At 44.4% G+C, this 22,689-nt stretch overlaps 1 protein-coding gene across 1 annotated transcript in view; it reads right to left on the reverse strand.

The window, feature by feature from the left end:
* Positions 1 to 841: 841 nt before the first annotated feature.
* The window catches only part of rusf1 (RUS family member 1), a 28,851-nt gene continuing 7,003 nt past the window's right edge, over positions 842 to 22,689 (reverse strand). Inside the window, exons 8-14 of the mRNA XM_056288022.1 lie at positions 3,742 to 3,812; positions 3,370 to 3,554; positions 3,223 to 3,280; positions 3,038 to 3,102; positions 2,776 to 2,922; positions 2,630 to 2,695; positions 842 to 2,513 (exon numbers count right to left, since the gene is read on the reverse strand). Of these exons, the coding sequence (XP_056143997.1) occupies positions 2,428 to 2,513; positions 2,630 to 2,695; positions 2,776 to 2,922; positions 3,038 to 3,102; positions 3,223 to 3,280; positions 3,370 to 3,554; positions 3,742 to 3,812 (678 nt within the window). The 3' untranslated portion in view covers positions 842 to 2,427. The remainder of the gene's footprint in view (positions 2,514 to 2,629; positions 2,696 to 2,775; positions 2,923 to 3,037; positions 3,103 to 3,222; positions 3,281 to 3,369; positions 3,555 to 3,741; positions 3,813 to 22,689) is intronic.

Genomic DNA, 22,689 nt, shown 5'->3' on the forward strand with positions numbered 1-22,689 from the left:
AACTCAAAATTGTCTGGGAGCCATATGCCGTCACCGGAAGAGCCATATATGGCTCGCGAGCCATAGGTTCCCGACCGCTGGTCTAACGTTAGCTAACTGTTTGACATCAACCATTAACATTGGGCATAAATTAAATTATAAAAATCCTGTCGTCAGTGTAGCCTAAGGTCAAACACCATCGTCGCCCCTCCTCCAAAGTGAGAAGTACTCTGCATATAAATCCCACTGCACCATGAAAGCCCTAGTTGGTGTAACTCCACATGGTGCAGTGACATTCATCTCTAACCCGTATGGTGGTTCAGTTAGTGATAAGGAGATATTCAAGCAATCAGGAATAGCTGAGAAGTTGACTGAAGACGTTGCAGTGATGGTAGATAAGGGATTCCTAATCAGAGATTGCTGGAAAGGCAAGGTGTACTGACCACCTTTTCTGTCTAAGCAGAAGGAGATGCCAGCATACCAGTTTAGGGAGACAGGTCATAGCCGGACTGAGGGTACATGTGGAGCATGTTATTAGGAGGATAAAAGAGAACAAACCTTTTGATGGTGTCATCCCCCGCCCCCCCCCCATCACATGCCAACAACATCAACCAACTGTTTTCAATAGCATGTATGCTGTCAAATTACCAGAACCCGGCTAAGTGAGACTAAGTAGGCCTGAGAACCAATGGTTCTTGAGCCTAGTGGCCCATGTGTTCTTTAATATATCATTTGTCATTCATATATCAGTAATTCAGTATTGATTTCTGTGAATGTAAAGAGGTTATCTGCCACATTGTTTACAAAATACAGGTACTACCATCTACAATGAAATGCTCAAGAATGCATTGTCCATCCACTGTCACCCCTGTAAATAAATGTACTTGTCTGTCCATCCTTTTGTACAGGGTCTCTTTATTTACATGTAATAATAATAAAATTAAAATTATATAGCGCTTTTCGAATACTCAAAGTCGCTTTACAATAAACGGGGTGAAACAAGACGACAGATAAACATAACACAGACATACAGGGGTGGATGAGAAGGGGGGGCTACAAGAGGGAGAAGCGGCAGCCACACACGATGCCAGCAGTACTCTCCGGCTTGGACAGATACAAGAGGGAAAGAAAGACAAACATCATAAATCACATAAATCACAGATGGAGTCTGAAGAGGTGAGTCCCGACCAATGACCTGAATGTGGGCAGCCTGCAGCAGTGTCTGATGCGTTTGGGGAGGGAATTAGGGAGGGATTTGAGGGAGGGGGCAGGTCGAGCGCTGAGGACAGGGGGGGCACGAGAAGGCAATGGAGAAAAAGTGTGTCTTGAGACGGGATTGGAAGAGTGGGAGGAATTCTTGAGGGAGTGAGTTCCAGAGCCTGGGAGCTGCCCTGGAGAAGGCTCGGTCACCAAAGCCATGGAGGCTGGACGTGGGGGTAGAGAGAAGTGAGGCTGAGGTGGATCTGAGGGACTGAGAGGGTTGGTAGGGAGACAGGAGGTCAGTGAGGTATGGGGGAGCCAGTTTGTGAAGGGCTTTATAAGTAAGAACCAGGATTTTGTAATTGATCTGGTGGGAGACGGGTAGCCCTTTCGCTCTGGACTTTGAAAGAGATGGCTGTGGGCACTGTATGCGGAAGGAGACCTGTATATTCACTGCTGTGTACTGTTTTCATACAGGCCCTGATGGCAATAAATACGATATCATCTACCTGGTCGTCATAGCGTCGTCAGTCACACCAACAAACCACACAACGCAGAGAACCACGCTACAACTGTACATATGTATATCATTGTTACTTTTTCAAAGACAGGTATTTTGGCATGTATATGTAGAAAAAGAAATGGTCGGCCTTTTCTTGGATTGTTCTTTGCACTTCTGGATCATTGCGTATTCGTTGCACAAGGTAGTCCTCCTGCGCCCACACGAGGAAGTCGCACCACTGCATCCCAGAAACAAGTAGTTGTCCTTGCACTTACTAACTCATTAATAGTTGCTTTCTTACCTTCGTAATTGTGAATGTAGGATGCAGCATACAACCTAAAGCCCTTGTCCAATTTGCTGGTTGGTGTTAGTGTTGTTTGCTGGCAAATTCAGTGGACATTTGTTACTTTGAGCTTTGGGAGCTCCTGCAAAGAGCGGGTGTATAACAGCGCCATCGATAAACAGGAAACACACAAGCAGTATTAGGTAGAATGCGGAAATGATTGTGCAAAGAGCGCATTGTGTCTGTAGGGACGCCCGACCAAGCCGGAAGTAACACAGGAATTCAAACCAGAAATGCTGCCATTTTGTCATTGACCTGAACCCTCCTGCTCTCAATTTTGCATTTTGTGAATATTAGAAATTACACAGTTATGAATTCTTGGGAATGTCTTTGGCTGGATTTAGAGAACATTACACGCTGACATTAGACAAGAATTAGACAGAATCTTGATTTGGATGTAGTTTTAACTTGTCTTTGTTTTCCACTCAACCCTCCATTCATCCCAGTTCAGAAGAGTTCGATTAGTCTGCCATCCAGCAGCTTCCACACCTAAAAGTTAAGTGATTTTTTTTCAGTTTACAAGAATAAAAAAAATAAATATACATACAGTCAGGCATGCAACTTCACTGCAGTCACAACAAGCTTAACACTTTGAGTGTGCTTACCCTTGAGAAATGGATTGAAAATTTGGTCCATAAGATTGTAGCTCTTAAACACCATTTCCCAGGGACCTTTAAAAACAATAACAAGAATGTGACCCACTTATTAATTCAAAAGGACACAGAAGACAGAAGTAAAAGTGAAGGCTCACTTTGGCTCTGGAGCATCAGAAGTTTCTCTGGAACTCCACTCATCGGCGTCGCGTGATGCAACACACTGCCGAGACAAAGAGCTTGGCACGCTGCTCTGATCTCATCATGTGTGGATGCTTCCTGTCCCAAGCAAACACGCACACAGCCTAGCACAGGAAAACAATACTCAGATGTACGACACTTCAGGTTATCTAATACAGTCAGTAAAAGTAATGTTATTTAGACTCGTAAGGAGCAAGATAAGATTATGGGCCAACATACCATTTTTCACTCCTAAGAGGTAAGGCATGCTGGTTTGCTTTAAGGCCAGATTAAACTCGTCTTTGCTTAAAAAAAAAAGAAGAAAAAAGGAAACGAAAAAAGAGTCAATTTATTATCATACTGGACTGAGCATTGGCAGTCTGTTCATGTTTCCAATGAAAATGAAATATGATACATGAAATTACTTTTGTACAAGGTCTTGTAGTCTCACTCCAAGTCTAACTGGCACCTTTTTTCTTAATTCTGTAAAACAACATGGAATATTATTTCATTTGTGATTTCCAAATCTGAAATTATGACCAGTTGTTGCTGGTGGATGGTGGTGGTCTTACCCAGGAACACTGGTTCTTTCTGATTACCCTCCAAAGGACTAAGGATCTGTCCATCCCTCAGGTACTGGTGCAGCACAATTGAAAGCCGGGCTTCATTAAAGGTTGCCATGACAACAGAACGTACTGCTTTGTAATTGGCGAAGAGGTGCAGTATGGTGAAGAGGAAGAAGAGGATGACTGTGAGCCTGAAGGCAAGAAATGGGCATGAGCAGGATGATGAGATTAGTCCACAAAATGGTTAAAACCTTCAGATGATCATCACAAGAGTAATGAACTGCTCATACTTTTCACAAACCCTCCCTGTGAGAGCACCCTTTTCAAATACAGTATGTATATATTCTAGCAGAAGGCTTACGTCTCTGCCACACTCACACTGGCTTGTCGGTGACCAGAGGAATAAGTATCAAACTGACCAGTAGTCCAGCCAGATTCACCAAAGTCTCCTGTGTAGAAGAAACAAAAATAAGAGTCCTTCTACAACCACGAACTACATATTTCAAACACAAACACGTTAGCTTACTGACACCGTTAATGCAGAGAGTTGTTGCTGGTATTACAGAGTCCACAAATACACACGCGTATTTTTAATATGGATTTTTTTTCCTCCTTTGGTCTCAAAAAAAAAAAATCCCGTCCACACAGGCACTGTTTAAGAAAGATCTCCGTCCAAATGAAAATGCACAAACACATGCAACTCGCACAGCACAGGCACGGGGCGGCACGGTGGCGCAGTGGTTAGCGTGGTCGCCTCAGAGCAAGAAGGTCCTTGGTTCGAGCCCCGGGGTAGTCCAGCCTTGGGGGTCGTCCCGGATCGTCCTCTGTGTGGAGTTTGCATGTTCTCCCCGTGTCTGTGTGGGTTTCCTCCGGGGGCTCCGGTTTCCTCCCACAGTCCAAAGACATGTAGGTCAGGTGAATTGGCCATACTAAATTGTCCCTGTGTGAATGTGTGTGTGTGTGTGTGTGTGTGTGTGTGTGTGTGTGTGTGTGGGCCCTGGTGGCCTGTCCAGGGTGTCTCCCCGCCTGCCGCTCAATGACTGCCGTAATAGGCTCCAGCATTCCTGCGACCCTAAGAGCAGGCTAAGTGGTTTGGATAATGGATGGACATGCAACTCAACACAATGAATGTGCTGTCCCACCAACAGGTGGCGATATAACTCTAACCCCCTAAAGCCATGTTGGCCAATCAGAAGCCAGAAAAAGAAAGCCAGCAACAGGCCAAAAACTCCCTGTCTACACGTCAACACTGAAAATGGAGTTTCTAAACATCTTCACCTTGGAAGGAGTTTTCTAAATGGTCCTTTTGGATTCAAAATAGATTCAAAATGGTATAACAGCTGTTCTAAACTGATTAACACCATGGTACATTATTCATACAAAGGCAACAGCGAATGAATGATGATTTATTTGGAATATGTAAATAAGCAGGATCTAACATACAGATGCTCCATTGCCAATAATCTGAAGTGATCATCAAATCCACACATCAAACTCAGGGAACACATCTCCATATACATCAGATTATTTGTTACATGGTGGAAAAGGAGTAGGAGGAAGTATACACTTATTTTTTCCTACCCCTTCTCACCTACTCTTACGTTAATTCAGCTACTATACATTACAAACTCAATTCCCACTGTACTGTGTAGTTCACATTCAACACAGGTTGTGCTGCACAGTACTGTGAACAATAACAGTATTTATGTTTCCATCCAACTTTCAAATGAACTTCGAGTCAATAATACAATTTCGTGGGGGCGCTGCTGAGCAGGCTTGATGTAGGACGTGTTTTGCAGGTGCTCCGCCGAAATGTGACTTAATTTATACTTTTTTGCACTATTTTACACTCTTGTAGCTTTTCGAGCTTTACTTTTGCAGCTACTTGCTTTAAGTGACTTTTTTTTCGATTGAGGACGATCTATGATGGCAAACAGGGAAATCCGACGCTCCCAAATCAGGTCGCGGCAACAAGCCTCGGCTTTCTCCTGAGCCAGAACCCTAGCAGCAGCTAGATGCTAATGAAGCCCTGTTAATGAATATGAGGCAGATGATGGACGAAATGCGCTCCGATATCATCAATAAATTTGAATCCATCGTCTCGGGTGCTGTCAAAATAGAGATTACGGCGGCTCTGGAGTCAATCGAAGCTAAACTGGCCTCTCAGACTGAGACTATAACTGACCTCGAGCGCTCGGCTAACGACCAAGATAGCAGGCTAGCCGACCTTCAAGCTAATGTTAGCACGCTTAACACCCTGCTCGACTCTCTCTCCAAGAAATGCGAGGACCTGGAGGGACGGTCAAGATGGAACTACACTACATCACAATACGTACGTGTCAGAGGACACGGTTTTGCGAGACCGAAATACGTGTATATGGACACGTATTAGTTGCCACTGGGGCCGCAATCCCGTCTTCTGGCCACTGGGGGCGCAAGAAAAAGGGCGGACAGCGTCATGGTGGCAGCAGTCTTGCAACCAACATAGTAGATGAATGCGGGAGGTGCGGCAAGACGCAGCACACCGATGAGCGGAAGTGTCCTGCAATGAACAGTCAGTGCAACAACTGTCATAAAAATGGACACTGGGAGTGTGTATGAAACTCTAAAGCGGTTAGAGACGTCACTGAAGAGGTTAAACAGCTGTACTTTCTGGGAGAAGTTGGCAAAGACAGCAGTCAGGAACATTCGCTCCGCCATCTTTGTTCAATATTTCTGGCATTCTATTGCGTCATGACCATGGTCATGACAGACCTAGTAGGCTACAGGGCGCCCCTAGCGGCATCTGTGAGATACGTGTCAATGAACATGTATAAGTGACTTGCAGAAGCGTGTCCATACACACGTAAAGAGGAGGCGACCGGTCTGGATGGAATAATGTACGCCTGGTGGGCCAGCGATCCACCGAGTGTACTGCCCAACTCTTACAAGACCTATTGGGACTTGATGACAAACCTGTACTGGATCGGGCCCATCGTAACCTCCGTGCAAGGCCCAAAAATGGAGAACCTCCACGTCCGCTTGTTATTCGGGTTAACCTGTTTCAAGTTCGGAACCAGATTCTGCGACGCGCCGGGGAAGCCTCTCCTCTCTCCTACAATGGCAGGAGGATCTCGATTTTCCCGGATTTCACTCCAGCGGTGGCCAAGAAACGGGCCGCCTTTGCCAAAGTGAAAAAGGAGCTCCACTCTTGCCCAAACATCAACTTCGGTCTTCTCTACCCGGCAACGCTTCGCATTACCTTACCCAGCGGACAAACTCACAGGTTTGATTACCCTGCTTTGGCATCAGATTTTGTTGAGAAAAACATTAAAAAAGTTGTCGATCCTGATGCAGTTTAGCTGACACGCTAACTGGCTAGTTGGTTAGCCGCTACTGCCAGGCAATAAGACTACATTTCCCATAGTGCCATGCTTCAGGGACGTTAGATTGCCTACGGTTAGAGACCAGTCTGTGCTAGAGACTGATGTTACCACTGTTTTCTGTTCACATTTCGCTGCTTTTTTTTCAATCTTAAGTTGTTTACAGTTAAAACTTGAATACACGTTTGCTGTTTAATTATGCATGAATACTTCAACTTCGAAGTTTTAACAACAGGAGTCACTTTCATGTTAAGCTTGTTTGACGCTGCAAATTTATGCTGCTTGTCTAGTTTTTCTAGGGTGGAATAGTTACATGTAGCTGCTTAGACCATACATAATTTACATTATTAGGCTATAAGCCTGTTTAGTATTGTATATTTTTATTGTTTCCTTAAAATGTCACATTTCCCAAGTGGACGCCGAGTAGTGTTTGTTGGGTTTTTATCAGAGCTACTAGGAGGCGTGATAGTTTGTGTGTTTTTTGGGGTCAAGTTGTGCACATCCCGTTTGGGGGGGATGCTTCTGCCAGTGGGTGGGTGGAACGGCTTTTGGTTTTGGTTCGGTTTTGTTTTTCGTTTTTGTTCTTGGTCCTCTTTTTTTTTTCTCCCATCAGTCAGGCATTTGTTTTCAGTGTTATGCTTTACTACTGTCATGCTGCCCTTGTATATATCGCACTGTATATGCTTAGTCATGTCTCATACTAATTTAAAAGTGCCTTCATATGGGGGGGGGCATTAAATTCGTTAGTTTTAACTGTAAAGGACTCAATAACCCCATAAAATGTAGCAAGGTGTTGCATCATCTTCACACTCTTGGTGCTCGGGTGATCTTTTTACAAGAAACCCATCTTAAAGCTTCTGATCATGCCAGATTGAAAAGGGGATGGGTGGGTCAGATATACCATTCTACATTCCAGGGCAAATCACGGGGGGTTGCCATTCTGCTGCAAAAATCTGTTCCATTTATTTATTCATCTGTTATTTCTGATCCAAATGGTAGATTCGTTATTGTTACTGGCCAAATACATAACACTCACTTGATTTTGGCAAATGTATATGCTCCAAATTATGACGATGAGGCCTTTTTTAAACGTCTCTTCTCAACTCTCCCTGATATGTCCTCACACTGTTTGATTTTAGGAGGTGACTTTAATTGCTGGCTCAATCCTCAGTTGGACCGCTCCTCCTCTAAGGTTTGCTCACCTTCGAAATCTGCCAAAGTAATCCAGTCTTTCATGGAAGAGTTTGCAGTTTCCGATGCCTGGCGCTTTTTCAACCCTTCGAAAAGGGAATATTTTTTCTTCTCCCATGTGCATCACACTTTCACTCGTATTGACTTTTTCTTGGTTGATAATAGACTACTTTCATCAGTGTCAGACTGTAAATACAATACTATTGTCATATCTGACCATGCTCCAATCTCAATGAAAAAAATTTTAAAAACATAATCAACACGCACTCACCATGGCGTCTTAATACACGCTTACTATCAAATGAGAATTTTGTTAACTTTGTTTCACAACAGATTGACTTTTTTGTGAGTGTAAACAAAACACCTGATGTGTCTGCTTCTTTGCTGTGGGAGACATTAAAGGCATATATTAGGGGGGAAATAATTTCTTATTCAAGACATGAGAGAAAAGTTAGAGAGGAAAAATTATCTAGGCTGGCAAAGAGTATTTCTCAACTTGATAACTTGTATGCTTCCTCCCAGTCCCCAGATATTTACAAGGAACGTCTCTCCTTACAAGCTGAGTACGATGCCCTCATGACTCATCGCACTACTGAGCTCTTGCTCCAGTCGAGATCCCGGTTCTATTAACATGGTGATAAGGCCAGCAAGCTACTATCACACCAGTTGCGCCAAATGGCTACATCGCGTCACATTTCTCAGATCCAAACAGATTCAGGTAAAACTACTGACCCTTTAGAAATTAATATTTTTAAGGAATTTTATGTATCTCTTTACTCTTCTGATCAAGGTCCATCTCCTCCTAATTATGATACCTTCTTTGAAAATTTAGATATTCCCTCTATTGGTCTATCAGACGTGAAAGTATTAGAGAATTCAATTACTATTTCAGAACTTCACACAGCTGCTACATCTCTGCAAAATGGGAAGTGCCCAGGCCCAGATGGTTTTCCGTCTGAATTTTATAAGAAGTTTTGGCATAAGCTGGCCCCTTTACTATCAGATATGTTTAACGAATCACTTGTCGCTGGACGTCTTCCTCAAACTCTTAATCAAGCCTCTATTTCTCTCCTCTTGAAGAAAGACAAAGATCCCTTAGCTTGCTGCTGTTATCGCCCAATAAGTTTACTGAATGCTGACTTTAAATTGTTATCCAAATTACTAGCACTACGCCTTGAATCTGTTCTCCCTTCTATAATTTCTCAAGATCAAACAGGATTTATTCGAAATAGGCATTCATTCTCTAATCTTAGACGTTTGTTCAATGTAATTTATAATATTCCGCCTTCTGACACTCAAGAGGCTTTGATATCTTTAGATGCCGAGAAGGCGTTCGATAGAGTGAAGTGGAATTATCTTTTCTTCACTTTAGAGAAATTTGGCTTTGGAAAAAACTGACTACTTTCGCCTTTTCCGCTCTACAAGACAGGGCTGCCCCTTAAGTCCTTTGTTATTTGCTATTGCCATTGAAACCCTTTCAGTAGCGCTTCAATCCAATCCCCATATTACAGGCATAGTAAGAAATGGCATGGAACTGAAAGTCTCGCTTTACGCGGATGATCTCCTTTTATACGTTTCTGGCTTGCCCACCTCTGTCCCTGCTATACTCACCACTCTTCAGTCGTTTAGCCTGATATCAGGATACAAACTGAATTTGAGCAAAAGTGAAATATTTCCTATTAATACCGCCGCTAACGATTATCCCTTGCATACTCTACCCTTTAAGATTGCCCAACACAGTTTCACATACACTACCGTTCAAAAGTTTGGGATCACCCAAACAATTTTGTGTTTTCCATGAAAAGTCACACTTATTCACCACCATATGTTGTGAAATGAATAGAAAATAGAGTCAAGACATTGACAAGGTTAGAAATAATGATTTGTATTTGAAATAAGATTTTTTTTACATCAAACTTTGCTTTCGTCAAAGAATCCTCCATTTGCAGCAATTACAGCATTGCAGACCTTTGGCATTCTAGCTGTTAATTTGTTGAGGTAATCTGGAGAAATTGCACCCCACGCTTCCAGAAGCAGCTCCCACAAGTTGGATTGGTTGGATGGGCACTTCTTGCATACCATACGGTCAAGCTGCTCCCACAACAGCTCAATGGGGTTCAGATCTGGTGACTGCGCTGGCCACTCCATTACCGATAGAATACCAGCTGCCTGCTTCTGCTCTAAATAGTTCTTGCACAATTTGGAGGTGTGTTTAGGGTAATTGTCCTGTTGTAGGATGAAATTGGCTCCAATCAAGCGCTGTCCACTGGGTATGGCATGGCGTTGCAAAATGGAGTGATAGCCTTCCTTATTCAGAATCCCTTTTACCCTGTACAAATCTCCCACCTTACCAGCACCAAAGCAACCCCAGACCATCACATTACCTCCACTATGCTTAACAGATGGCGTCAGGCATTCTTCCAGCATCTTTTCATTTGTTCTGCGTCTCACAAACGTTCTTCTTTGTGATCCAAACACCTCAAACTTGGATTCATCCGTCCACAACACTTTTTTCCAGTCTTCCTCTGTCCAATGTCTGTGTTCTTTTGCCCATCTTAATCTTTTTCTTTTATTGGTCAGTCTCAGATATGGCTTTTTCTTTGCCACTCTGCCCTGAAGCCCAGAATCCCGCAGCCGCCTCTTCACTGTAGATGTTGACACTGGTGTTTTGCGGGTACTATTTAATGAAGATGCCAGTTGGGGACCTGTGAGGCGTCTGTTTCTCAAACTAGAGACTCTAATGTACTTATCTTCTTGCTCAGTTGTGCAACGCGGCCTCCCACTTCTTTTTCTACTCTGGTTAGAGCCTGTTTGTGCTGTCCTCTGAAGGGAGTAGTACACACCGGTGTAGGAAATCTTCAATTTCTTAGCAATTTCTCGCATGGAATAGCCTTCATTTCTAAGAACAAGAATAGACTGTCGAGTTTCAGATGAAAGTTATCTTTTTCTGGCCATTTTGAGCGTTTAATTGACCCCACAAATGTGATGCTCCAGAAACTCAATCTGCTCAAAGGAAGGTCAGTTTTGTAGCTTCTGTAACGAGCTAAACTGTTTTCAGATGTGTGAACATGATTGCACAAGGGTTTTCTAATCATCAATTAGCCTTCTGAGCCAATGAGCAAACACATTGTACCATTAGAACACTGGAGTGATAGTTGCTTGAAATGGGCCTCTATACACCTATGTAGATATTGCACCAAAAACCAGACATTTGCAGCTAGAATAGCATTTACCACATTAGCAATGTATAGAGTGTATTTCTTTAAAGTTAAGACTAGTTTAAAGTTATCTTCATTGAAAAGTACAGTGCTTTTCCTTCAAAAATATGGACATTTCAATGTGATCCCAAACTTTTGAACGGTAGTGTATTTCGCAGTTAAAGTCACGCAAAAAATGGAGGATCTTTATAAAGCAAATTTTGCCCCTTTGCTGACCCGAATTAAAGGGGATTTGGATCGCTGGTCCATTCTTAATCTTTCTTTGGTTGCACGAGTCAATACGGTCAAAATTAATATTCTCCCACGCTTTTCCTATCTATTTCAATGTATACCTCTTTTCCTCCCTCAGACGTTTTTCCACAAAGTGGACAGCATGATCCTGGAGCTTGTATGAAATAAGAAAGTTCCTAGAATGCGTAAGCAATATCTACAAAGGCCTAAACTGCTCGGTGGCATGGCACTGCCTAACTTTAGATTTTATTATTGGGCTTCCAATATAAGAATTTTTAAATCCTGGCTTCAACTTGACGCCTCTCAACCCCCTCCAGAATGGCTTATCATAGAATCCAATTCGGCTAAACCTGCGTCGTTAAAAGCTTTGCTACACTCCCCTATCCATTCCTCCACATCTCCATATACTAAGAATGTAATTGTTAAAAACATCTCTTAGAATCTGGGTTCAGTTTAAGCGCTTCTTTGGCCTACAGACTTTTTCTACCTATGCTCCACTAGCCGCCAATCATGTTTTCCCTCCTTCCCTGATGGATAGTGTTTTTTTAAGGTGGGAAAGGCTTGGCATCAACACCTTTAAAGACTTGTATATTGATAATGTTTTTGCCTCTTTTTAGCAATTGTCAGACAAATTTTCACTTCCTAAGCAACATTCTTTCAGATATCTGCAGGTCCGGAGCTTTGCTTATAACATGTTTCCCATGTTTCCCCACCTATAATGATTCTGTTCTAGATAGTTTCCTGACACCAATCCCAACCTTAAAAGGCTCCATCTCATATATTTATAACCAAATTTATCTTTTACATCCGGACTCCTTAAATTCCATTAAGATGTTATGGGAGAAGGATTTGGGGGAGGCAATATCAGACGAAATTTGGGCAGAGATTTTAAAACGAGTTCATAAATCCTCTATTTGCGCCAGGCATAGCCTTATTCAGTGTAAATTGGTTCATCGCACCTATTATACTAATGCCCGTTTGTCAAAGTTCTATGATGGGGTGTCCCCTGCATGCAACAGATGCCAGCATTCACCTGCGGATCTTATACATATGTTCTGGCTTTGCCCATCTTTGCAAAAATATTGGACAGAAGTTTTTAATATAATTTCTGTAATAAGTGGGGAAAAAGTTGAGCCTGACGCTTTTGGTGTGTTGTTTGGAGTCTTTCCTATGTTACCAATTCTCTCTGCAGTTAAAAAAGACCTCCTCGCTTTTACCACTTTTTTGGTAAGGAGACTAATAGTAATTAAATGGAAGTCACAGGTGTCACCTTCTTATTTTCACTGGGCTCAAGACGTTCTCTATTTTCTTAAATTAGAAAAACTTCGACTTTCACTGAGTGGTTCTGCTGATAAATTCCAGAAATTATGCGGTCCATTTTTTCAATTTATTAATCACATAAGTTTCCCACTTATCCCGGACCGATAAACTTTTTTATGGTTTACAGGGCTACTGATGCTGGGCAGCATGCAGTTTAACTGCTGTTACACCAATGTATTGTGGCGTGCGTGGGTGGGTGGACGCGTTGGTCCTTGGCTGGTGGGTCGGGCCCTTTAGTCGGGGCGCTGGCCTGGGTCTCCCACTCCGCGGGCGGCAGCATTGGCCAGTCGGCTGGGGGGTCCGGCCCGTTGGTCGGGGGCCGGCGTGTCTGCTTGTCCGTGCGCGTTACGGTATTGTCTAGTGGGGGACACCACTGTTTGCTGACTGAGGTTTTGTTTTTGGGGGTTTTTTCCCCCTTCTTTTTCTCCCTCCTCTCTTTTGGCTGCGTTTTTGTTTTTGTCTTAATTTTAGTTTTTTTTTTTCCTTTTTTATTGTTATTTTTAGTTTATTTTCTGAGGCAGTAATGCTGTTTTTGTGTATAACATTTTTGATTGTCACTTTTTTACAGTATTTTGATAATAGAGAAGTTTATCATATATGTACATATACATATATATTTATACCTGTTTTGGATAACAACATTTTGTAATGCACTGGTGGCGCACTTGTATTTTCATGTAAAACTTAATAAACAAAGTTAAAAAAAATAAATAATACAATTTCGTGAAACAGATAATGCAAATTAAAGAGTACCTAAACACCAGACCCTTTCAGTGAGTTTGCTTTATTATTTGCTTTACAACATTAATAGAATTATAACGGCTGTTATGGCCTCATCTTCCTGCCTGCTGGCTTTGTTTCAGTTTCAGATTGGCAGGTTTCGCGCTTTGTTCTTCCCGCGCTCCCGGGAGGCTTCCGGGGGATCGGCGCGCTTCCTGACACTTCAGGATCCCACTGCTTCCTCTCTCCGACCAGCACATTGTTTTTTGAACTTTAGTCATCTTTTTTTTTGGATTATTTAATATTTTGATTATTATTGCAACCCTCGACTTGTCTCCCTTCTTTTGTTACGTCCCTTGAGCCGGGGCTGTAACAAGTGGGAGCTCGTCCGGATCTAGGTTTGAACCACGCCGTCGTTAACCTACTGCCCCTAGTAGCCTATTGTTTTTTGTTTGTTAGCACATTTTGTTCGTTTCACTGCTTGGCAGTGGTTATGATATTGTCAGTGATATCATTTGCTGTGCGCTGTTAGGAGATAAGTCCATTTGGGTATTTTGCAGGTGTAGTTGTTGTGCCTGTTCGTTTTTTGTGCTGCGTTGGAGAGAGGACCACGGTTCATTTCCAGCCACCCGCCCAGGCTGAGGACGCTTTGCTTTGCTACCTGTTGGGACATCAGACCTAGGGGTGAGTGTTGGTTGTTCCTTATGCAGTGGTTAGAGATTTGGGGTGGTTTGATGCTACCCGGAGCTGCTGCCTTCTATTATCCCCACGTAGGCATAAGCGGCATATTCCCTTTTGTTGGGGTACGTTGGGCGTTTGTTTGTTATTTTAGTTTGTTATTTTTGTGTGGTGCTAGTGGTCAGAGCATCTTGTCTTGGGAGCACGGCCGTGGTTCTAAGAGTCGCCAGCGCGCTGGTTATTCTGAGTGAGGCGGCGGTATATAGTGCATAAATACGCGCCACAGAGCCGCACAAAGACTAGGGTGAGTTATCTAGGGCTTCGGGAAACTCCTCTTTGACATCTCTGTCCCTGCGCTTGGCGCGATTAGCATGGATGCCTCCGTTTTGGTTTGGTTTGTTTCAGCAGGTGGAGGAGTGAGACATATTGTTGTCACAGCCACTCGATACGCACGACTTTGGTTATTATGGCTACTCTAGTGTCCAGCAGCCGTCCAATGACTTGCTGGGTAAATGTACGAGAGACCAGCTGCAAATTGCGGAGGCCTTTGAGACTAAGATAACTGGTTCCCGAAAAAAAAGAGAGTCTTAGGTCTTTTCTGTCTGACAAGTTTAAGGAGACTGGTGTCATTAAGAGTGAGGCTAGTTCACCTCCACATACGTCAGCTACGTCACCTGCTGTTCTGCCTATGAGTAGTAATTTGATGTTTGAACGACAAAGGGAGTTGTTATTTATGCAACTTGAGTTTGATAGAGCTGAGCGACAGAAAGACAGAGAGGCGGAGGAAGCTAAGAGGCGCCCGAAAAGTTGAGACTAGAATTCCAACGGGAAAGTTTGGTGTTGATCAGGGAGGGTAAAATGGTGGAGGGCTCTCCTACTCCCGAATCCCCTAGGGGGAGCGATGTGACTGCAAATCTTGGGCTTGTGCCTAAGTTTAACAAGGACGATCCAGATACATTCTTTGTATCATTTGAGTGAGTCGCTGAGACTAGAGGTCGGTCTGATTCGGACCGCGTACTGCTTCTACAAAGTGTGTTAACGGGTAGAGCGCAAGAAGCCTACTCTACTTTAAGCGCTACTGAGAGCGAGGATTACACGACAGTTAAAACTGCGATTTTGAGGGCCTATGAGCTCATCCCTGAGGCTTATCGCCAGCGGTTTAGAGGCTTAAAACGAAAGGATAAACAATCTCATGTTGACTTTGTCCGTGAAATGACTATGCAGTTTGGTCGCTGGTGCACTGCTTCTGACGTGTCCACATTTGATGCGTTGTGTCAGTTGGGTATATTGGAGCAATTTAAAGATTCCGTCCCGGAGCGTTTCGCAGTCTATCTTAATGAGCACAAGGTAGATACAGCCGCAGAGGCTGCTGTTTTGGCCGATGAATTTGTGTTAATGCACAAGGGCCATTTGGGGGAAACCCGTGCTCGTGACTGGGGACGTAATGAGAAGGAGAGTTCATTTGGGGCTTGTCATGCTTGACATGGTGCTGGGAACGAGTATCCGTCTGTTAAATCTGATGGTGGTTCCTGAGGGAAGGGTGACTTTCATAGAGTCTGTAACTACTGTCAGGGTAGGGGCACTGGAAGGATGAGTGTCCTGTACTGAAGGCTAAGGCCTCTAAGTCTTGACCTGCTGTATTTGCGGTTTCAGCTAACAACTGGTCTATTCCTGTGTTATCTCCTGACCTGCAGCCAGTCGAGAAAACCCCGGCTGGTTCAGATTATGCACCGTTCATTACAAATGGCTTTGTGTCTATTGTTGGTAGTGAGGAGAAAGTGCCAGTAAGAATATTGCGCGACACTGGCACGTCAGAATCTTTTGTTTTGCAATCTGTGCTGCCTTTTTCTCGGGTGATGGATACAGGTGACAGTGTCCTGATCTGGGGTATAGGACTTAACACCTTGTTGGTTCCCTTACATAGGCTTGTATTTACCTCTGAGCTGGTAGAGGGAGAGGTTGTTATGGGGGTGCGGCCTGCACTGCCTGTGCCGGTGGTGGAAGTTATTTTGGGGAATAATCTAGCTGGTGGGCGCGTTTGGTGTGACGTTTCCCCACCTCTGGTTGTTTCGTCTGTCCCCCTCTGCACTGATGAGAGTGAGAAGTGTTTCCCTGGGGTTTTTCCAGCTTGTGCTGTAACATGCTCTATGAGTCGCGCGGCTGCTGTGGGTCCTCCGGTGGTCCCTTGTCCAGTGGTTGATAACTCCAGTGATCATCTGTCTAAACTTCCCGGTTCAGTTACTCAAGATGACCTCGTGAGAGAACAGAAAGCTGACCCTAAATTGGCAGACTTGTTTGACCCGGTTCTCTCTGCTGATGAGGTAGAGAGCGCTGCTGGTGGATATTACCTTGTCCCGTCGACCAAGAAAGAGCTTCAACGCTTTCTAGGGTTGGTGGGTTACTACTGTGGGTTCTGTTGGAACTTTTCCATGGTTGTGGCTCCCCTGACTAGTTTGCTTAAGGCTAAGGCCAAATTTGAGTGGGATCGATCATGTCAGCTGGCATTTGAGAATGTTAAACAACTTTTGACCTCGGGTCCAGTTCTAGCTGCGCCTAGATTCGATGTTCCGTTTTCACTCCAGGTGGATGTCAGCAACATTGGGGCTGGTGCTGTGCTGCTGCACGCAGATGGTTTGGGGGTGGATCAACCCGTTAGTTTTTTCTCTAAAAAGTTTAACACCTACCAGCTAAACTCGTTGATTGAGAAGGATGCGCTTGCGCTGATCTGGGCGCTGATCCACTTTAAGGTTTATGTGGGCTCAGGGGTCGTTCCGTTAGTGGTTTATACAGACCATAACCCTCTTGTGTTCCTGAGGTCCATGCTGTGCCCAAATCAGAGGGTCATGCAGTGGTGCCTGTTTTTGCAGGCGTACCACTTGGACGTGCGTCACATTAGGGGGCTAGACAATGTAGTGGCGGATGCTCTTTCCCGTGCCCCTGCTCCCTGAGTTGGGTCAGAGCACGGCTAGTATTTGTGTTCTGTGTTGTGTGTTTGTCCTGTCCTGTCTGTCTCTGTCTCCCTACCTCCTCTGTCTCCATCCTCTGGCTCTCTTGCCCCTCTTAAATTTGCTTCCTATAGTCCATGGGCCAGACGATATTTCGGTACACTCAAGGTGGCAAAACTTACTTATAATTTTTGAAAGGATCCATGTCTGTAGATGACATTTTGGTATGATAACCATTCCTGAGTGGCAGCTGTATCACAGTTATCAGCTCATGAAGTTAACCACCCGCTAAACTAAATTGCATTTTAGACGCTGGTGCATATCCTGGTTTAGCCTCATGGTCAGGACATTTTTCAATGTTCTATAATATTGTCTTTGGTATCATTTTAAAGGGGACCTTCTTAGCTTTCATTCAAGCCTTGTTGTGGATATTTCTCACAAATATAGAGGTCACTTGAGCTCTTCAACCCATCAATAACACACATCTTTCTGCAATTTTCGCCTAAACTATATACTTTCTTTTAGCCCTGTGGCATCTAGGAATATCAGGGACACAAAACACAAAAACTGGAATACTCACAGGACTGTAAAGATTCAGGAAATGTATAATATACCCATACTATTTCATTGTGTGAGGTGATTGTGAGCCTTAAATGAGAACTAGACCAAAGCCAGTTAGGTCACAAACTGGTCTCTATACATTTGTTTAAATACACAATCAAAATACATGATAAAAAGGAATACCATAGTGAGGTAATGAACTATTTTAATATTTTAAACAACATTGACATTTACATATACTTAGTCAATGATACATGTAATCCCATATCATTAGTGGGAATATGTAATGGTAATGGGTAGGGTAATGGGTATATGTGAATATGGTTACATTATTGTTATCAAGCTCTGGGTAACCAAGTCCAGAATCAACATCCTGTGCATCAATAGACTACTACCACAGTAATACCATCAGAATCATCACACTGTCATTCATCAAACTGCTCGTTTCTCTCATCATCTGACTCACCAAGTTCAAAGTCCAGTTCTGGACCATCCTGCTGTTTTTGGTTACTGCAGGTCTGTAACCTGCACATGTCTGTGCATGGAAGTCCATTTGACAGGCACATGCAGCTTGGCATTTTGCATGAATGCACACACTTGCATGTTAGCATTTCCAAGACCACATCTGGTGCAGGTGGGGAGCGCATCCAGTAAATGGCCAGCTTGCCTTCATCGTCTGTCCATCCATACTCAGTAGGGCTTGGCACCACAGGGTTAGCCTGCAGACAGCACTTCCATATTGCTGCCTGATAGTTGGCTCGTTGAACATGCATAAAGAGACAGTCTCTACATGGTGGCAGCTGGCTGGACTCAACCTCTCCCCTTTTGGTGCAGAAGAGCTGGTAACGCAGTTTGTTCACCTCAGCAGTGCTGCTATTAGCAACATACATCCGACAGGTGAACTGCTCAATTTTCTGGAACAGCTCATCACTCACATTCCATGTCTGTCCCAGTTGACTAAAAGTCTCTTGGCAGGAAGTGTGCTTTCTCACTATCTTCAGGGCATTCAGCTTCCCTCGACCAGCGAATGCACTGACAGTGTCGCAGCCTGTGAAAACATGTAAGCCAATTAGGCTGTCACAGATGCTGTCTCCAAGTGAACTTGCCAGTTTGGTGATGTCGACAAACCGTGTGCGGTTCTGAGTCCCACACTTCTGGTAGATGGGACAGGTGATGTCCTTCTGGAAGCCAAGACAAAGCACCATGACATCAGTGTCCTCAGCTGTGATGATAACTGACTTTGAGCCCGCATTTGCTGCATGCAATGCATGCAGGAGCAGACGGGTGTCAGCTTCTTCATGTGTGGAGTGCAGTTCTGCTGCTTCCTCACACCCATCTTCTGTCAACTTGTAGCAGGTTTCCTCACAGGTCATGTACAACACCTTGCCATGCAGCATAGCTCTGTATCGTGGGAGTTTCCACTCTTCCACCAGAAACTTGATGAGACTGGTCTTGTTGGAGGAACTGCACAGAAATTTTCTCCACTGCTGGACGTGGTGTCCCCCTGCAAGATTCTTGTACTGGAGAGTGATGTCTCCACCCCGGTTCAGTCGTTCAGCATCTTTGATCGAAGTCTGGTGATAGACATCAAAAACAACATCAATCCTCCCACTCTGTGCTCCCTCATGGAGGACCTGGGTCAAGGCTGACTCTGCCACCTGTGCAAAGGTTTTGTTGTTGCCATTCATTTTTTGGACCAGGCTCATCCCATCAATGATGGAAGTAGATGGGATTGGGATGTCTTCTGCAGGAGATACATTCTTTTCAAGCTCTCTGGCAAGTGCAGCCTTGTTTGTTTTTCGTAAGGACCCATCAGCATTTGCCAGTGCCCATGGTAGTGGGCCCAATGGGTAGGCAAGGACATCCTTCAGATTCACCTTCCTGCTTTCAGCCACCAGGATCATGTGACTGAAAAGGTTTCTATCTGCCTTCAGAACCACATCCTGTCCTTTCTTTCCATGAGCTTGTTTTGTGCTGACATTGGAGAATGTTTTCAGACTTTGCTTGGTCATCTTGTCGTGGAATTTCACAGGTGGTGGGTCTGCATCTAACCTTGTTTGCTGGAATGCTTGGTAGGCCTCTTCTCCTTTCTCAAGAGCTCTCAAGAGATCTATGGTCACATCAGGTGGAGCCATGTTACCAGTGGAGAGGCTAACCAAATCAATCTCATCAGGGGACATAGGATTGAGCCAGTTATTCTCCATAAGGTCCATGAGAGACTGGACATCTGCTTCATCTCTCTTGATCCTTGGACTCTGTAGATCTGGATGAGACCATTGCACCTGCCTTGACCTGTCAGGTCTCTCAGCGGTCTGAGGTACATGCTTCTATACTCAGCTGTGAGATAATATTTGGTCACAGCTCCTGGCTTCAAGCTGAATCCCTTTGTCCCTCCAGCTGTTTGGGTGTCTTTGTTCACCGTTTCTTCTATAGCTTGGTCAACAGGGATTCGGCCAAAGGGATTGGTGGAGCCCAGTTGGACTGAGAAGCCTCCTTCCATGAATTCTGTGTACACATCTGGGTGTGTGATGGGCAGCTCAGACATCTGGGCGTAGTAGTAGGGGAGGTAGCGTGCATAATTCATCCTGTCATAAGCAAAGCACCATGGGATCATTGCTCGAATGCTAGCCAAGTGTAGCATCCAGTCTCCCTCTCTGGATGCTCGGATGAGCCCCAACAAGATTTCAACCATGTCCAAATAGGACATCCAGAAGTTCGAGAGGCTGCCGTTTCCACCTCTAAGGAACTCACGGTAGACTTCAAATAGATCCATGATGCGTGTACAAGAGCTGTTCTCGAGGACCTCCTTCAAAGCATGTTGTGAGACTTCTTTCCCAAGGCTGTCAGTGGTCTTCAGTGTCTCATTCAGGTGAACCATGTCATTCCTGTGAGTTTCTTCCAACCAGGACAGGAAACCATTCAAGGTCAGTCGCATGAGAGCCTCATACAGGAGCTTGTGTAGTCGCACTGCCCTGTTGTACTTGCGGCCATCCATAACACCAGCAATTGAGCCTTCTGCAATCATGCCAGACTCAATGCAGAGGTCTTTGAGTCCAGCATCTTGAAAACGCTTTCCTATTATTGCCAGCAGTGTGCAGATGGTGTGGAATACCCCAAGCCTAACGATGATATCATGGATCTTGTCATGGTGTTTCCATGTGATCTCGACAGCATTCGCATACAGGGCTTGGTCAAAGACACAGACAATCTTCCTCAGGCCTAAGCACTGCATGATGCTCAGTGACTGGTTAAGCACCTCGTTGACAGTAGACATTTGTGTCGCTGGAGCATTGATGGTAGGCAGATAGCCTATATTGTCGGGGATGACCGTCATCTCTCCTCGAGTCAGGATGTTGAAGCCTGTCCAGCTGCTGACTGACTGTTCTTCTTGTTGTGACATGCGTGCTAGGACCCAAAGAAGGTTTTTCTCTCTGGCAAGCTTAGTATTGGCTGCAGTATCGGCATCTGACTTTTTGCTTTGTGGTGGCCCTGCCCGTTGTCCAGCATTGTAAGTTGGTAACATTGGTGGGGGTCCATCAATGCTTCTCTTCTTTGTTTTGGGAACAGTGGGCATGGGTTGGACAGGAAGTGGGTTGACTGGCTTTGCTTGCACAGCAATCCCATTGACTCTGTGAGATGTTCCCTCACCACTGATAGTTTCTTCAAGACGGTCGATATTGTCCCAGGCTAAAGTTGTGAATATGCCAGGATGGATGTTAGCTGGAAGGGCAATGCCACTCCCTGATGATGAGAGTTTCTGGAGACACAGGGCAGTGTTGATCTCTTCCATCTGTGAATAGGACACACTGTGACCAAGTCGGTTGAGGATGTTTATCAACTCTACATTTCCTGTCAACGATTTGACACTGAATGGCAGAACAATGTGCTTGGAAGGCTTGGTATTTCCACATGTCACTGCATATACTATGTCATGGCCAAATGACTGCAGAAGGCACTGCACTCTCTGGGATGCATGATCAGGATCATTTGAGCCTGTGAGTAGAGAGTACAGGAAGATAATGAGCGACTCTGGAATGGTAGGACATTCTGCTTCTGGTTTGACTTCAGGTGGCCAGGTTTGAGGAACATCTTGACTTTTAATGTCTGCTCTCAATTTGATGGCTGCTTTGGCTATAACATCTTGTGCACTGACACTTTTCAGGGTCTGCAGCTCCCTTTTGAGAGACTGATTTTCTTTGGCAAGTTCCCTCATGGACAAGTTATCGGGATAGAGGAGGAATTTTCCTTTCTCATCAGGGAATATCTGCAAGGCTCCAGCAAACTCACTCTCCAGGTTTCGCCTTATGTGCTTCTTGGTTGATTCCTTGACTTGGGCAATGCCTTGGGAGTTCATTGAAGCTACCAGTCTAGAAGAGAGATCAGTCATTGTCATCACTTGAGGATTGCCAAAAAGCTCCATCCTGATGAAGAGGAACAGCTCATTGTATGCCTTATTCACAGCAGCTTCATACTGGGCTGCAGCATCATCATCTTCATTGCTGGCAACCTCTCCTTTGGAAACCTCTTCTTTGGTGTAAAGTCTATAGCATGACCTGTGGTAGTGCCCTTCAGCTGCTACAAGGTCTCTACTCACAATGGCAAGGATTCTGCTGTCCCTTTTCTTTGTGGCTGCACTCCTGATCTTTGCATCAGCTCGCAGTTCTCGACACTGCACCAGTACTTCTCTCGTATTCTGTCTCTTGGAATATTTGCTGTTTTTCTGACAAAATATGCACTCTGCATCATAAGTCCTAGATGTACTCGGAGCATGTCGAGCTACTCTCTTAGATTGTTTCTCTTCAGCAGAGACACAACTTTTCTTTTCTTTTGCAAGGAGGCCATCAAGAATTTGCTTCATAGTGAAGATACTGTGACACTTTCTGTGGTAGTAGATTGCTGGAATCTGTCCCTCAGGAATGTCTTTTGCCAGTTTCAAAACTGGTGCATGATTTCGTATCTGAGCTGCCCTGAGCAGAGTTCTCCATGAGTCGACACTTTTTAGTGAAACCAGCTTATCTGTATCATCAGAACAGTGGGTAATGCACTCCACCCGTGGGCGCTTTGGTATTGGGTAAAAACTTGCTTGTTCACCAGTGGCCA

This window comes from Lampris incognitus, chromosome 10 (assembly GCF_029633865.1).
Source record: "Lampris incognitus isolate fLamInc1 chromosome 10, fLamInc1.hap2, whole genome shotgun sequence".
Classification (NCBI taxonomy): domain Eukaryota; kingdom Metazoa; phylum Chordata; class Actinopteri; order Lampriformes; family Lampridae; genus Lampris; species Lampris incognitus.